At 42.3% G+C, this 13,983-nt stretch overlaps 1 protein-coding gene across 1 annotated transcript; it reads right to left on the bottom strand.

Moving 5' to 3' along the window:
* Window positions 1-1,925: 1,925 nt before the first annotated feature.
* On the bottom strand, window positions 1,926-10,665 carry LOC309397125 (borealin-2-like). Its single transcript, XM_081962875.1, has 10 exons — window positions 10,440-10,665; window positions 9,400-9,528; window positions 9,156-9,208; window positions 8,484-8,544; window positions 7,633-7,709; window positions 6,689-6,747; window positions 5,625-5,732; window positions 4,311-4,428; window positions 3,393-3,479; window positions 1,926-2,287 (listed from the first exon to the last, which is right to left on the bottom strand). The coding sequence occupies exons 1-10, from the start codon at window positions 10,573-10,575 to the stop codon at window positions 2,240-2,242; spliced, it is 876 nt and encodes a 291-aa protein (XP_081819001.1). The 5' UTR covers window positions 10,576-10,665; the 3' UTR covers window positions 1,926-2,239.
* Between the last annotated feature and the right edge of the window lie 3,318 nt (window positions 10,666-13,983).

Genomic DNA, 13,983 nt, shown 5'->3' with positions numbered 1-13,983 from the left:
AGGCCAAGCCTGTAGCACCAAGACCCCAATCCTATTGAACTAAATATCACCACTTTTAAGACATAGGGGCATTATTTTTGATGGAAGAACAGGTAACATATGTAACAGGACTAGGCTAGGCTTCACCTATGTTAAGTGAGGTAAAGGTTCCCCTGGTGCATATGTACTAATTGTTCCCCACTCTAGGGGGCAGTGCTCATCTCCGTTTCAAAGCCGAAGAGCCAGCGCTGTCTGAAGACGTCTCAGTGGTCATGTGGTCGGCATGATTAAACACTGAAGGCGCATAGAATGCTGTTACCTTCCCACCAAAGGCGGTTCCTATTTTTCTACTTGCATTTTTACATGCGCTCAAACTGCTAAGTTGGCAGAAACTGGGACAAGTAATGGCAGATCACTCTGTTACGCAGCGCTAGGGATTCTAACCGCCAACCTTTCTGATCGACAAGCTCAGCATCTTAGCCCATGAGCCACCGCGTCCCTCCTATGTTAAGAAAATCCATCAAAAAGGCATATCATAGCTTTTGCTTCTTAACATCTGAGTTCGCCTTACGTAATCCAATATACAGCCCAATGCAGGAGTAAAGCCACGTTCAAATAAATTCCTGTAGGAACTTGCATGTGTTTTGGGTTGACGGGAGAACAGTCTTCTCTTGTGGTTGGATAGAAGATTAAAATTTGCATAAAAGGTTGAAACCTGTTCATTTATTTGAATATTTGAAGGAGCATGATTTTTGTTTTTTTTCTAAGTTTCCAAACCAGGGGTGGAGGGGAGAGGCCATATCTTGTTCTTAAATATGAAATTACTTCTTCCTAAGGGTAAAACAATCTAGCCTTTATTCTGCTAAGCTCAGATCAAATTCCTCTTGAAAGTGAACGGGTTTTGCAGAGAAGAGAGAAAAGATTGTGGGTCGATATCCTAAAATTTCATGCAACTTGGCAGGGCAGGAGGTGATTGTATTAGTACACTTAAGCTAAAACAACTCAGCTGTTGCATAGCTTTTAAGACGAAGGCAATACCACATTGCAAACATTCATTTACCCTTGCAAAGCTGTGTGTGACTTGCATAATTGAAGACCCAACTGTCTATGAGGTCAACTTTAAAAGTCTTGAAGCATAAAATGCTTATTCAATTTTTCTACAATGCAAAGAAAATTCTTGAAGATTCATGGAGGTCAATCATAAACTCTCAATTATTTGCAGTTATTGCCTTATAACCAGAACATAAAGAGGTTTGGGAGGTAATTCAAAGAGTGAACATAACTGCTGAGCACTATTCCCTTCTACCACTCCACCCTCCCCTTAGGATGTGAGCTAAAGTTGCACAAAATATTCTGTCCTTTGATGCTTCAAATTACCTAGTCATGAACACAAAGTCAACCTCAAAAGCCACAGAGACTTACACAATACAGTAAATTACAAGTACTCTTACCAGAGTAATTTTTCACATTTTAATCTACATTAATTTTGCCCTAAATTCTCAGAGCAATGTGTGATCTTCTACAATATTTCCACCCCATCGCACAGATGTACGTAGCATCTCGGGAGGGTAATTTATGTTTACAAGGTATATATCCCATGTGACATTTCTATTAATTGGTCACTAGGTCACTAAACAAAAGATAGTAAGCCAAGGGCTATAGCATATCTCTAGCCAACTTTTAAAAGCAAGCTAAGGCTCTGGATATAATAGTACCGTGATACAGTTGGAGCATGCAGGCACATCTACGTTTATGACAGTTAATCCTCTTGATGGGAAGATTATATTGGGATTTTCCTGAATTAAGAGCCGTTCTCAAAAGTCTTAAAAATACAAATCTTTGGGGCTTAATCAACCTTTGTATGTATGTTCACTATAAGATTATGTCAACAATCAGGCAATTTTATAACCTGATCAAGGTGACCAAAACTAAACCCAAATCAGAAATTCAAAGTGTATCCTTCAGTTTTTAATTCTAATGGAAGATCAGTTTCAATAGACGTTTAGCTAAATTCACTTCTGTTTCATGTATTCATACAGGCATAAATTCAAATCTAGGGAAATGAATGCAAATAACCATTTTACATTCAGTCTCCCAATAAGAACGCTTGCTTCAAATGTCAAGTCAAGTGTTTCCAGATGAGAAATATACAAAATTTAATATGCAATAAATCCTTAAAACCATTTGCCTGCTGCTTTAACTATATCAAGGAGTTTCTTTACACGAAAGAAGATAACGAGGAAGGTTGCCATCCATTTCTTCAACTTGATTTAACTGTTGCTTTTCCACAAAGGGCTGTCAGCTGATTCTGAGGAAGCAAAAGGCAATTTGTGTAAGTATCTCCTTGAAATCTACACATCAGTTAGGAGGTTATTCCTGTTTTTTGTGGATTGGTATTTCAAAATAATAAATTAATGGATTTTATGTGAGGGTAGAATTTATTCCATTTAATTTAAAGCCCAAACAAAATGGGAAGGTGGTTTTAGCAAAATGATTATTCTTAAAGTAAAGGTAAAGGTACCCCTCACACATATGCACTATTAGTTCCCGACTCTAGGGGGCGATGCTCATCTCCGTTTCAAAGCCAAAGAGCCAGCGCTGTCCAAAGACACCTCCGTGGTCATGTGGCCAGCATGACTCAATGCCGAAGACGCATGGAACGCTGTTACCTTCCCACCAAAGGTGGTTCCTATTTTTCTACTTGCATTTTTGGCATGCTTTCAAACTGCTAGGTTGGCAGAAGCTGGGACAAGTCAAGGGAGCTCACTCCATTACGCAGCGCTAGAGATTCGAACCGCCGAACTTTCAACCTTTCTGATCAACAAGCTCAGCATCTTAGCCACTGAGCCACCGGATCCCTGAAATTATCCTGAATGTCCTCTTTATTTCTACGTATTCAAGACTACAAGTCTGTTCATCCTGGAGTAAGTTTACCTATGTGTCCACTAAGAATCCGTGTGTCTTAAGTGATGTCTTACATAGGTCATGGATCACTCAACATGATCACTCCAGTCCAATACTTTAATTTCCTTTTCTCCTTGGCAGACCCATTCTAAATAAGAATAAGGAATACCGTGGGATGAAGCTCTTATTCATATCTGGGGTGAAGGGGGAATTTTCCAGTTGGCCAAATTCAACCCAGCTGCCATTTTGCAAAGTTGCTGGTATCTGCCTATGACAACTTTGGTGGGAAAGTGCTCATTGTTACCTTTATACCCGCCGGATGAAAGAAGTTACCAATTCCAACTTTTCAGCACTTGGGAAAGAAGGGATTCAGAGCAGCTCAGAACTGACCAGAGTCAACAGCTGAAGAAAAAGCTTTCTGAAGAGGGGAAACCACAATTCTCCCCAAAAAATATGGATGTAGGGAGACAGCCGGCCATTTCTCAAAATGCTTCGCTTCCGATACTTACCACCAGGGTGTGGATGTGCTGGACGGTGTCGTTATTTAACAGCTGCACATCAATGTTTTGGATGTCATCCCTGGATGAGCAAAGAGTCTGAAACAAAGCAGAGATGCCGTTTGGAATGCACCTACAAGTAACCCTCAACTTACAACCTTTTCTTCAGTGCCCAAGGTTACGATGGTGCTTTAAAAAAAAAAAGGCCAGTTCTCGCACTTATGCTCGTCTCAGCATCTAACACAGTCACATGATTGTCATTTGCAACTGGCTCCCAAACAAGTGCAATCAACGTGGAAAAGCCGAATTCTCTGAATGACGCAATTCATTTAACAACAGTGGTGATTCACCTAATGATCGCCGCAAAGAACGGTTGTAAAATTGGGCGTGAGTCATTTAATGACCACCTCGCTTAACGACAATCTCTGATTCCCCTAAATTGTTAATCTGTACAGAAAACATGCATCTAACTTCACACATGTTCGTCTCCATTCATGTTGCTGGATGTTTTCGCTGCCTTTATCCAACCCCAATGACTTCAAATCCCCATGGCCTTCCTATTGGCAGTTTTATTCCTAAGCCTCTTTGAATAATTGCTACTGATCCGAGATCAGAGTTGAAGAAGCTTCTTGGATGAGAAGCAAAATGTCTTCAAAGAGAAACCAGACTGTCTAGTTGCCTCTTGAAAAAAGCACCTTGGGGACAAACATGGCCGGGATGACTGAGAATCTCCATAGACGTTTACTGATCTGAGAATGAACCCTAACTTTTTCACCAAACTATTTCCATAAGGACCAGATTCATGCAGCCTAACACACAACAATTAGAACTGGAGATGTGTGTACATCTACCTATACGTAGTTACGTGTCCCCACCCACCCATCAAGCACAGCCAGTTCTGCTATAGCCAAAAGCCCATAAGAGCCATACCTGCCCATCGGTCAGAGGTATGTTGACAAAAGGAAGGGATCGTCCAGGGGGCATCGAAGAACTGCGAAGACTTGAAGCCCTCTGAGGTGGTCCTTTGGAGAGCCCCCTATGTGAAAATCTAGCAAGAGAAAAATGAGTGGGGGGTAGACAAAGAAAAAGAGGTTGCTTTGAGTCTTTGAAATGTTCGTCTCCAAAAAAATTAGGCTTCAAGTATCAAATGTGTGTACTTATATATCCAGTCAAAAGTAGATATTTAGGAAGGTATAGACCTTTTCATCTTTTCTTTGGGGTGTTTGGCCTGCCACACTTTCTATTATTCGGCTATGCATTTTCTATTGTGGGAAAATGGGAGGGGGGGTTCTATGGAATTAGATGATATGTAGCCACAACAACGTTCTTTCTAGAAAGCCAAGGTCATCCTTTGTGTCTGCACCTCTGCCCCTGACCAGAACTGGATGGGTGGAACTGCCAGCATGGCAGTGGGAGATTTGACCATGTGATGGACTTGTGGGTGTGGGGGCAAGATCTTGAACTTTCAACTAGGTGGGGAAAACTGGGAAGCTTTCAGATTCAGGTTTTCCCAGATGTGCCAACATGGTTCTCTTAATAGATTGGAACTTTGAGCAATACTTTGCCTTGGACTCTGATTTACTTTTGGATGCTATTTGGAACTCTGACAGCAGCCATGTCTTTGTTCCTCTATTTCCAAGCTGTCAGGGCACTGCCATCAGATCATTTTGTCCCCTAAGTCCCAGAGCAGGCAAGGTCATCTGAATACCCAGAGGGTAGCTTTACCCCCCAAGGATCCCCCAGAGACCTGCAGATGGAGAGATGGATCAGAGATGGTTCAGAAGACACGGGGTGTTTCCCCTTCTTGCACCTGACAACAGCAAAAACATGCCCCAACAATCGCTTAGTTTCTACTATGTTCCGTACAACGTTGCCTTCATCTTCTCTACCACCCGTGAGTGAAATGGACTCAAGTCTCACCCTTAGCTAAACTAGTGTGCATGCACCCTATTTTGACAGCATCCAGATGTGGGCAATTCCATTACGCTCAACATTTTTGGAGAGAGGTTGGCGTGCTGCAATGACTTAAACAGAAGGAAGACAAGCATGGTAGGGATCAGCAATGGAAACCATCAGTTTCAAGCTGCAGTCATTTTGGGCTGACGTAAGAATAAGTGGAGAACCCTTCAAATCTGGAGGAAATATAATAGCCAGACAACCAGCCTCTCCGTAGATGTCCAAATAATGATTTAAAAGTTGTCAAGAAGCTATCCTTTAAATGGAAAACAAAACAACAGTATTGACCTTTTAGAGCCTGAGCTGGTGAGCCTGGGAGTAGATCTCGGTGGCTCGCGCAGAGAAGCCGATCGATCGATGCGTCTCATGTTTGGAGTGGAGCAGACAGATGCAGATCTGATGGAAGACACCAGTCCTTGAATTATTTCCCACATACACACACACAATATTTGAGTGGTGCAGTAGCCTAGAGGTGGAGCCCTCGCCTCACAATCAGAAGGCTGTGAGTTCAATCCCAGGTAGAGGCAGGAATTTCTCTCTCTGGGCACAATGAGAATAGATCTGCTGAACAAAACTCCGCATTGGTGACAGGAAGGGTATCTGGCCAGTAAACGCGCAGCTCCATTCAGTTGCCCACCCCGCAAGGGATTATGGGGTCATGAAAAGAAAATGATGATACACACACAATATTTCTTCCTAGGATTGCTCCTATTTTACCTTTCTGCAAATACAATTAGGATGCACTTGATTAAGACCTAAAGGGTTTTTTTGGGGGGGGGGGGAGAATCTGCCTAGAAACAGTATCTGGCTTTCTTTGCTTGAAACCCAAAAGGATTCCTGCAAGCAACCCGTAACTTCTTCACCAAGCCATTTGCTTTTGCAAAAGAAGACCTACAGTTTAAGACCATCCCAGTTAAATGAAATTCCATCAGCTTGATGCTTAAAAGGTCGTCTCCGCTAAAATAAAAAAACACTCAGCCTGGGCCTGAAGTTGCTTATGATACACATTAAGACAAGTGCTACAAGGAAATATTCCAGTCCAGAGCAAATTCTGATTATCTGTCCACCGGTCTCTTTTCCATATTTTGATTCCTCTGCAGAAAAGTTCATCTTGACAATCAAACAACGCTCACTCCTTACTGGTTCATAACTGAGATTTTCTCCCTATGAGGGGTTTCCTTCCCCCCACCCCATTTTGGACATCCAATACTGCTAAGCTCTCATTCTGTCCTCTACAATATTGTCAAGAGTCTCAGCTATCTAGTGTCATCTTTTCCTCAATCCACCTCAGTGGGCAAATCACATTGATTTTTAAGTACAAGATGACTTGAAAAACATTGCCTTCCTCTTACCTGCAGAGAATACCTTTTTTATCTGTGATGGTAGAAGTCAGCGACTTAGCTTTAAATACCTGCAAGAAATTTTTTTATATATATGAGTAGTTATAAATTAATATTATATGTATAAATTAATGCATTTGTTTTAAAAAGTGTGTATTATTTCATTAGAGACGCCTGTCTATTGACTTGGGCATGAGTTTGACGATACTTGTGTGCAGCTTCCCTTACTTGTATTTTCCTAATTCCATCTGTAAATCTTTTTCTGTGTCTTTTGCCTCTTTTCCCTTTAACTGGTGTTACAGTAGAAGGAACAGATTTTTTTCTGACCTGAGCAGGAAAATAAGGAAAAATACAATCTGCCTCTGCCTACCAGCATCCATCGGTAGTCATCTAGCTAGCGTCCTGTCAGGTTGTGAGAGAGTTAAGGGCTGTTTGGAAACTCAAAACAGTATTTTCTGTGTGAGCAAGAAGGAGACAGGAAGGAGCCTGGGCATGGCTTAGCTCAACTGTTCTGTAGTAAAGCTGCTTGCTGCTTTGAAAGTAAAACTGAAACTGAAACTCCTCTCCTTGGCTTGTGTTTTGCATTTGGAACAGATATCTTTTCAGGTGGGGAGGGGGAGTAGAACTCCTTAGCATCAGAGCGTGTTAATAATGATATAGGAAATACTAATGCTCTGATGGTCATTTCGAGCACCTAGAAGCCAAGAGGAACATATGTGGCAAATTTGAAGTTTGTAGTCTTTACAGTTCTGGAGATTTTGTGATGATGCGTGAGTGGTATTTCGCTTTTTTATATATAGATATATATTTATATGGCACTGAATCCAAAGCAACTTTGGGGTAATGAAATACAAACCTGGTATAGACAAAGGTGCCTTCAAACTTGCAAAGAAAACAGGTTTCAAGAAAACAGGTTTCAAGAAAACAGAGCGGATAATTATCCTTTCCCCACCTACCTTCTGAGATGTTTTCTTGCTTTGCGTCCCCGCTTCATCTTCTGCTTCCTTATATTCCACAATTGTGGTGACTTTAACTGGAAAAGAGATTTGGGTTAAGAGTTAAGAGACTAACAATGGGTACGGGTACAGCTGTCCCTATTTTAGCAATGACTTAACAGGTTTAAACTTTAGACCTTAAGGCAGGGGTGTCAAACTCAAGGCCCAGAAGCTGGATCCGGCCTAGGGGAGGTGGGGGTTGCTTAGTTGTGGCCTGTGGGACCACCCTGAAAATAGTGAAGAACCGGCCTGCGGTCCCTCTGCCAGTGAAAACAGAGCCCGTTTTCGTTGGAAGAGCACTTGGGCCACCACAGGTACCCCAAAACAAGTGACGTTGAGCTGGCCACACCTACCCTGGCCATGGCCCGCCAGTCAAACACAACCCTGATATGGCCCTCAATGAAATTGAGTTTGACACCCTTGCCTTAAAGGTTCAGTAGCAGCTAATCTTTTTTTTTACATGTGTAATGCCCTCATAACCAGCCATTTTTTCACCACAACTATGGTAAGAAGGGTTCAAAAGGATTTTCCATGCGCTCTCTTGATCTCCTTTTAAAGCAGCGCCAGGCATTTTCCAAGTTCTCTAGAACTTCTCAGCAAGTAGATCTTGACTAAGAAGTCAAGAAACGGATGTCCATTGATCTGGCTGGTGTCCAAGCTTAGAAACTAGAATCAAGCAAATGTTGGTGCCTCCCAGATGTCTTAAGGCACCATTACTCCCTTCAGCTCCAAAAGGGATCAGTAGAGAAGAATTTGAGAAGAGTACAGAAAAGGGGGTTTTTTTTGTACCAGGAGGAGCACCTCAAGTTTACCTCGCTTGCTGTTTGTCCGTATTAATCGGGGATTGTTCAGGTTTCCAACGCCACAGTTACTCTTTAGAGATGTTGGGGAGAAAAGGGAAAAATTAAGTCTAGCATCACAGAGGTTCCTTTACCCAGATTAGGCACAAATCATAAATTTCTAGCTACAGTATATGTGTGTGTATGTGTATGTATGTGTATATGTGTGTGTGTGTGTGTTCCAGCATAACTCTGGAATGTCTCAAGCAATTTCAACCAAACTTGGTACACAGATGACTTACCCTCTGGAAACAAATACTGTGAGGGTAAGACACCCCTAGCGTCCCTCAGGGTGTGTGTTCTGTTAAGATACAGCCTGTTGTGCCTTAAAATGGCTTCTACTGTGCAGCACAGTGGAGTTGCCATGATAACGGCTTCACAGTACTCCACAAGGGGGTTCCCTCTGGTAAGGGGGAAAATCCAACATTAGAAATTATGTTTGGTCCGGACATTTTCCCCCTATAAATGAATACCCAGGCAATGCCAGGTTATGGGCTAGTAGTATATAAACAGAAGAACTATTTCCATCCCCACCCATTTATCACAGATCTCTCTATTTGTATAGGTATAACAAGACTGCCGATTCCATTCCCATTCAATGTTTTAATATACTTTTGATAGAACAGACACTGGGTAGATACTTACTGCCTCCAGAGTGGCTACAGCTGTTGCTGCAGCTGCATCTTCTTCTTTGAGATCTGAAAGACCGAGATTAAACCATCATGCTAAAGCAGCTGGCTGCCAACTCTCAAAAGTGATTTGCCCTCCTATAGGTCAGAAGTATCTGAAGCTGAGAATCACAATTCTTGGGATCTGCATCCAAGCAGACTTATAAGACCGCTAGCCCGGAAGGGAGAAAGCAAAGTGGGCAACAGGGCGCAAGGCTCACCCAACAGGTCTTTCCTCTTCATTTTTCTCATGGCCGGGGGCAGAGCCAACAGCTCCACTCGGAAGGCCTTCTCAGCCATCTGCAGAAGCGAAGCCAGTTCTTTCTTCATCTCTTGTAGGTGTTCCTTTGCTTGAACAGAGAAGCAGGAATCAATAGTTTGTCTAGAGGCTAAAACATATGAAGAACGGTTGCAGGAACTGGGCATGGCTAGTTTGATGAAAAGAAGGACTAGGGGAGACATGATAGCAGTGTTCCAATATCTCAGGGGTTGCCACAAAGAAGAGGGAGTCAAGCTATTCTCCAAAGCACCTGAAGGCAGGACAAGAAGCAATGGGTGGAAACTAATCGAGGACAGAAGCAACTTACAACCAAGAAGAAATTTCCTGACAGTGAGAACAATTAATCAGTGGAACAATTTGCCTCCAGAAGTTATGAATTCTCCAACACTGGAATTTTTTAAGAAGATGTTGGATAGCCATTTGTCTGGAACGGTGTAGGGTTTCCTGCCTAAGCAGGAGGTTGGACTAAAAGACCTCCAAAGTCCCTTCCAACTCTGTTATTCTATTATAATAAAAGAGAATGCTGTATATGAGGGGTCTCCAACCTTGACCACTTTAAGACTTGTGGCCACTGTAAGACTTGTGGACTTCAAGTCCACGAGTCTTAAAGTGGCCACGGTTGGACCAACCCCTGCTCTATATGTAGCTTGGGGTTGAACTGTGGAGTCTTTGATGTTCTCTGGACTTGATTGTTTGCTTTCAGACATTCTGTTACCCAACTATGGAACACCTTCAGCACCCAAGATGTTACCCAGATGAAATGTTAGCAAGAAAGCACCAGGGACTCAGCAGGAAATGAAAAGTGTGTCAAACTTTTACTCCCACCCCCCACAAAAAGGATGAAGCAAAAGGAAATGGATGGGAAGGATGGGAGGGAGGTTATGATACCTAGCTCGATTAACCCTGATTTACAAGCAAGGTTCAAGCAAGGCGAAGGTACACACACACACACAGAGATGCTCTCTTTCCCTGAAACCTCACCCTGGTGGTCGAAATCCTGCAGAAAGAGGCTGATCCGCTGGTGCCTCTGCTCTTTGCTCAAGTCGCTCCGATCCGGTTCCACTCCGGAGTCGGCGCTGCGCTTCTTGGAAGCTTCCAGCTGCTGCCTGAACGCCATGGGGAAGGAAGGAGTGAGCTGGCAGACGCTTCACCTCCCAGCATCCGCAGCATCCCAAAAGAAACGCAGAGGGACCGGCTAAAGTAGGGCGGGGGGAGATATTTGTAGAGTCCCGTCCCTCCCCCCGGTGGACCCACCCCCAGGAGCCATGGGGCGGCGGGGTTGGGGAGGGGGGAGGTAGTAGGGCCGATTCCCAGCTGAGCTCCAGGGATCGCGTTGGGGATGTAGAAGCAACAGAGAGAGATTCAGGTGGGCTGGGCGTTTTTTTTAAATACCCCCACCCTCCAAAGCTGGGGAAGTTCTGCACTTGCTAATTCAGATTGTCCTGCCAACAGCCAAAGAGGGCGGGGGGGGGGAGAGAATGGGAGCGACGTTCCCATCCGGCCCCCAAACCTGAAGTTGTGAACGGGAATCAGCTTGAGTTCCAACTATGTGCATGCAATGCTTTAAACCTGGTTACTGTGTTCTGCAGCCTGTAGGACCAGAAGCTGATGCAAACTTATGGTAAATTGCTCCAAGTTCTATTGCAGAAAATACTACTACTTCAGCAACAGAGTGGTCAACGCCTGGAATGCTTCTATCTGACTCTGTGGTTTCATCCCCAGCCCACCCCCCATAACTTTAACTTTAAACTGTCTACTGTTGACCTCACCCCATTCCTAAGAGGTTTGTAAGGGACGTGCATAAGAGCACCAATGTGCCTACCATTCCTGACTTACTATCGGGATCCCGTGGGTATCACCCACCAGTGGTGGGGGTGGGCAGTACAAGATTCAAAGCCCAGCCATCTTTGGGCAGTGCCAGGTTTTGGGAAAAGCCCTTTCAAAGTATAAAATGCCCTAAAAGCCTAGGTGCGCTCAATACAGTGGTATACAAGCTGTGGTGGAGCAACTCGCATGTCGTGTCCTAATTTTCCCTTGTATTCGTATCCATTTCCTGTATTCATAATCATCTTTATACTTATATCTGTTATCTTATACATGCTTGACAAAATAAATAAATAAACTGGCTGGCTTTGCAAATGACCCAAATCTAACTTGGAAAGAACCAGGCTTAAAAGTAACCAAGGTTAACCTATGTAGAGATTCGTATAGCTTTTGCATCTAAGCTGGAGTTGCAAACAGCCAGTTGACAATGGTTTCCTGAATTCAGTTCTTAGTTCATATAACGCGCCTGAATGATAAAGGTTGGCTTTGATCAGGAATCTGGGGGTCCCAACAGCCAACTCCATTTATGTTAGGGTGTTTAATGAACTCGGACATCCAATGAGGTTCCCTTGTTTTTGCCTTGGTGACTTGGAAAATGGACCAATATGAGCCCAACCATGTTTAAGTACTACACTGGCTAGTGATGTGTGAACCAGGTTATCTTACATCATGCAAATTATTAAATGACTTCCACAGTTCGTAATAGCTCTTTTATTGGTAAAGATCTTTTAAAAAGTCATCCGAGAACAGGATGAAAAATGCCAGAAGGCAGGAAAAACAAACCCATGATCGAACATCACAATGTTAGCTTGCCTTGGTAATTGTCCTTGACATTAAAAAAAATGAAACAACCCCCATAGTTTAATTATTCTGAAACCATTTGAAGATCATATCCATCGAGGCTTGGAAGCAGATCTGAGAAAATGGCCATCACTAGCCAAGGACAATTAAGTGGCCTGTTAATTTCCTTGCAGTCATGACAAATGTGATAAATTAGCCCTAACAGTGATGATATTATGCACCATGTTCAGAGATGTAATAAACCCAAAAATATCAGAAATCAAAAGGCACCGTAAAATACAGTTCCCAACACAAGGAAAACTAGAAGTTGATGTCTTACAGTTGGGAATAAATGAAAAGTAACCCTACTTTCCATTTTTAAAAAATACAAAGAAAAGTAATATCTCTGTAAAAACATTATGTAGAAACATGTAAAGTTGACATAATTTTCATTAGCATTAAAAAGTTAATACAAGAGAATATAAAAAAACAAAAGATTACAAATGCTCATTTCCCATCCGTACCATATAAAAATGTTTGTTTACTTACAAACCCCGACAGTAATATATACATATATATAATTGCAACTGCTCAAGATGAAGCATTCTCTTACATTGAGTGACTACATACAGTGTACATGTAGTACATGGCAACTTACAGATTTTGGGGGAAGTTGCCCCTGCTTTGAGAACTGTTATCACCCTCTTACAAACTGATGTCATCAATGAAATACCAAATATGATTTAAGAGCCAACCAACTGTAATTTTTAGTATAATCTAAGAAGGTCAGTTCAGAATTCAATAGAACTTACATCCAACCAAGCATAGTAACCATTAAGAAAATAATGTAGCTAGTAATTTCCAACGGAAAAGATGTTTCAATATGAAGGTTTTGGATAATGGCTCAGCTACTCAAAATAACACATAATCTTGGTAGTGAAGACGGAAACCTTTTGAGTACCAACATTTATTATATTGTTTGTATCAACTCAACTCACGTGGCAAACTTCAATATGAGAAACCTTCAAGTGCATCAAATCTGTAACTCCCATTGTATCTGAAGAGATTTAGGCGGGAAGCAGTTCTAAATCTTTTTTTATGATACCCAAGCGTAAGAAAAGTTGGAGATGGAGAAGAGGTATTTGAAAACACAACTAATGGCTATTTCAGTCTTATCTGGCAAAGAGCCATTGGCCCTTCGGTGAAGCAATCTGGGAAAAAGAAGCTTAAACTATCCTTGGAGATGCCAGCTTAATGAATTCACTAAGATGAGGACATTCCATCTTTCCTTCTTCTGGAAATTCAACTTGATTAATGAAATTCCATGTGCAATTTTCCTTCTACTCTATGGCTGAAACTTGTTAAGAGGTTTGACACCAAGGTTGAAACATGGATCTAAGTAACAAGTAAGATCCCATTTGGTCAAACATTCTCTCTCCTATCCTGTCCTATTATTTATGTTTTATGGAGACTGGCAACCATTTATTGAAATGCTATAGGGCAGTAGTTCTCAACCTGTGGGTCGGGACTCTTTTGAGAGTCGCACGACCCTTTCACAGGTCACCTAAGACCATCGGAAAACACATATTTTCAAAAAATATGGAAAACATAAAATAACCACAACATGAGGAACTGTATTAAAGGCAGCATTAGGAAGGTTGAGACCCACTGCTATAGGGTTTCCTGCTTGAGCAGGGGGTTGGACTAGAAGACCTCCGAGGTCCCTTCCAACTCTACTATTCTATGTTCTATGTTCTACTGCTACCGTACAAGAACTGGTTATCCAAGGATCAGCCTTCTAGTACACTGAACAACATTTACTGATTTAAGAGATTTTGAGTGAATGGCCTCTGAACATTTGAAATTCGACAAGCAGGAACACCGTTTGAAGCAGACCAATTTTCCAAGCCAAGTCCCAGTC

The sequence above is a fragment of the Natrix helvetica genome (genome assembly GCF_964273705.1).
Source record: "Natrix helvetica genome assembly, chromosome: 10".
In the NCBI taxonomy this organism is placed as follows: Eukaryota; Metazoa; Chordata; class Lepidosauria; order Squamata; family Natricidae; genus Natrix; species Natrix helvetica.
This window is presented reverse-complemented; position numbering and strand designations above follow the sequence as displayed.

What these genes read in the sequence shown, in the direction of transcription:
- LOC309397125 (XM_081962875.1), bottom strand. Translation starts at nt 10,575, where the DNA reads ATGGCGTTCAGGCAGCAGCTGGAAGCTTCCAAGAAGCGCAGCGCCGAC. An exon ending in GCAGGATTTCGACCACCAGG is followed by an intron (nt 9,529 to 10,439) that starts GTGAGGTTTCAG and finishes TCTCTGTTCAAG; the next exon opens with CAAAGGAACACCTACAAGAG. An exon ending in GCAAGAAAACATCTCAGAAG is followed by an intron (nt 6,748 to 7,632) that starts GTAGGTGGGGAA and finishes AATTTCTTGCAG; the next exon opens with GTATTTAAAGCTAAGTCGCT.